General features: G+C 69.2%; 1 protein-coding gene across 1 annotated transcript in view; it reads left to right on the top strand.

The window, feature by feature from the left end:
• CHLNCDRAFT_133797 (hypothetical protein) overlaps positions 1 to 1,898 on the top strand; it is a gene marked incomplete at both ends in the record, with an annotated part of 6,298 nt that overhangs the window by 2,732 nt on the left and 1,668 nt on the right. Inside the window, 5 exons of the mRNA XM_005847671.1 lie at positions 86 to 216; positions 517 to 629; positions 947 to 1,126; positions 1,398 to 1,502; positions 1,776 to 1,850. Of these exons, the coding sequence (XP_005847733.1) occupies positions 86 to 216; positions 517 to 629; positions 947 to 1,126; positions 1,398 to 1,502; positions 1,776 to 1,850 (604 nt within the window). The remainder of the gene's footprint in view (positions 1 to 85; positions 217 to 516; positions 630 to 946; positions 1,127 to 1,397; positions 1,503 to 1,775; positions 1,851 to 1,898) is intronic.

Below are 1,898 nucleotides of genomic sequence, written 5' to 3'. Positions count from 1 at the left end.
CGCGCTCCTTCCCCCTGCGTGCCCCCACCTGGCCCCTCCATGCCCCCACCCCGCCCCCACCCTGCCCCCTCCCTGCCCCCGCCAGGTACTTCCCCACCATCCTCATCGTGCTGCTGGCTGTGTTCAACGACGGCGCGATGATTGCGCTTTCCAAGGACACAGTCACCCCCTCCCGCCTGCCCAACCGCTGGAACCTCAACTCCATCTTCCTGTCGGGTGGGTCACTGGTGGGGGAGCTGCGAGGGGGCTGTGTGTGGTGTGGGGGTGCTATGCGGGGGCTGTGTGTTGGGAGGCTGGCGGGGGGCTGGGGACCGTGTCTGCATCTGGGACACTTCTGTCGGGCCGACGGGGCTGTGTGTGTGTGGCAGCGGGCTGGCTGGCTGCAGGGGGCGGGGCGCTGCGGGGTAGGGGGCACGCCGCGCCTGGGTGCACGACGTCCTCCTGTCCTCCCCTGGCTCGGGAGAGGCGTTGCTCGTGGTGCCAGTCACAGGACCGCCCCGCGGCCCCGGCCCGCAGGCATCGGCTACGGCCTCTACCTCACCCTCTCCTCCTGGGCCCTTTATTACGTGGCCACCCACACCGACTTCTTCGACGGCGACATCGGCATGTTCAGCCTGCAGGAGACGCAGGTGTGGGGCGGGCCGGGGTGTGGGGGTGGCGTTGGCGTGGGGTGGACCCTCCTGCGATGAAGGGCGGAGAGGGGAGGCATGCATGCGCCTGCAGGAGACGCAGGCGTTGGCGCGGGCCGGGCCGGGTGTGGCGTTGGCGTGGGCGTGGGCTCTCATGGGGGAGGGAGAGGGCCGGCATGCGTGCGCCTGCAGGGGGCACGGGTGGGGGTCTGGAAGGTGTGTGTGTCTTGTCCCTGGTGGCTGTGCCCCTGCCCCCGTGCACCACCCCCCGGGCCCACACCCCCTGCTCCCCCTTTCCTCCCTGCCCCGCCCCGCAGGACGTGCTGGATGCCTGGTGTACCGACTTTGTGCCCACCCAGGGATACTCCCTGGATACCCCCGCCTGCCAGATCTACCCAGACGAAATCACCGACTGCTCCATCACCGCCCTGGAGCAGTGCACGGCGGAGCAGAAGTATGTGCGGGGCGCCATGACCCGCGCCCTGCTCTACCTCCAGGTGAGATTCGGCGCCGGTGGTGGCGGGTAGGCTGGTGGTGGGCGGTGACAGCCGGCTGGCATTCCAGCGGGGCGGCTGGCTTGAGGAGAGCAGCGCACGGGCGCCCCGGCCGGCTCCTGCACCCAGCCGGCGGGCCTCCTGCGCTCGGCCGCACGCCGGGCCTGCGACCGGCTCTCGCGCGCCAGATCCTCACCGAGGAGCCCCGCCCTAACGCATCCTTCCTTTCTTCTGTCCTACCTTTTCCCCCTTCCTTCTTGTTCCTCCCCCGCAGGTCTCCATCTCCGGCCAGGCCGTGGTGTTTGTGGTGCGCACCATTTCCCACTCCTTCCTCTCCAGGGCCGGCACCCTCACCTACGTCGCCTTTGTGGTGGCCCAGGTGCGGCGGGGGCCTAGTGTGGGTGGTGTGGGGGCAGCGGCCATGCATGTGCATAATTTAGCTTCATGTATGTAGCTCTAGAGAGGGAGAGGGAGAGAGAGGTGTCTGCGGTATCGCGATGTGTAGGCAGCGGAGCGCCTGTGCGGGGGCAGCGGTGGTGGTGGGTGCCTGTGCTGTGCTGTGTGTGCGCTGCTGGCTGCATGGCTGCACGGCTGCAAGCAGCACCAGCCCACCGTGCTGTCCCCTCGTGCCCCTGCCCCTGCCTCCCCGCAGACCGCCTCCACCCTGATTGCCATCTTCGGCTTCAACGGCTACGAGGAGCCTCGCGACGGCGTGGAGGACTGCAAGGTATGTGTAGGGTGGTGGTGGTGGGGTGTGTGGTGGGGGGGAAGGGGC

This window comes from Chlorella variabilis (genome assembly GCF_000147415.1).
Source record: "Chlorella variabilis unplaced genomic scaffold CHLNCscaffold_10, whole genome shotgun sequence".
In the NCBI taxonomy this organism is placed as follows: Eukaryota; Viridiplantae; Chlorophyta; class Trebouxiophyceae; order Chlorellales; family Chlorellaceae; genus Chlorella; species Chlorella variabilis.
This window is presented reverse-complemented; position numbering and strand designations above follow the sequence as displayed.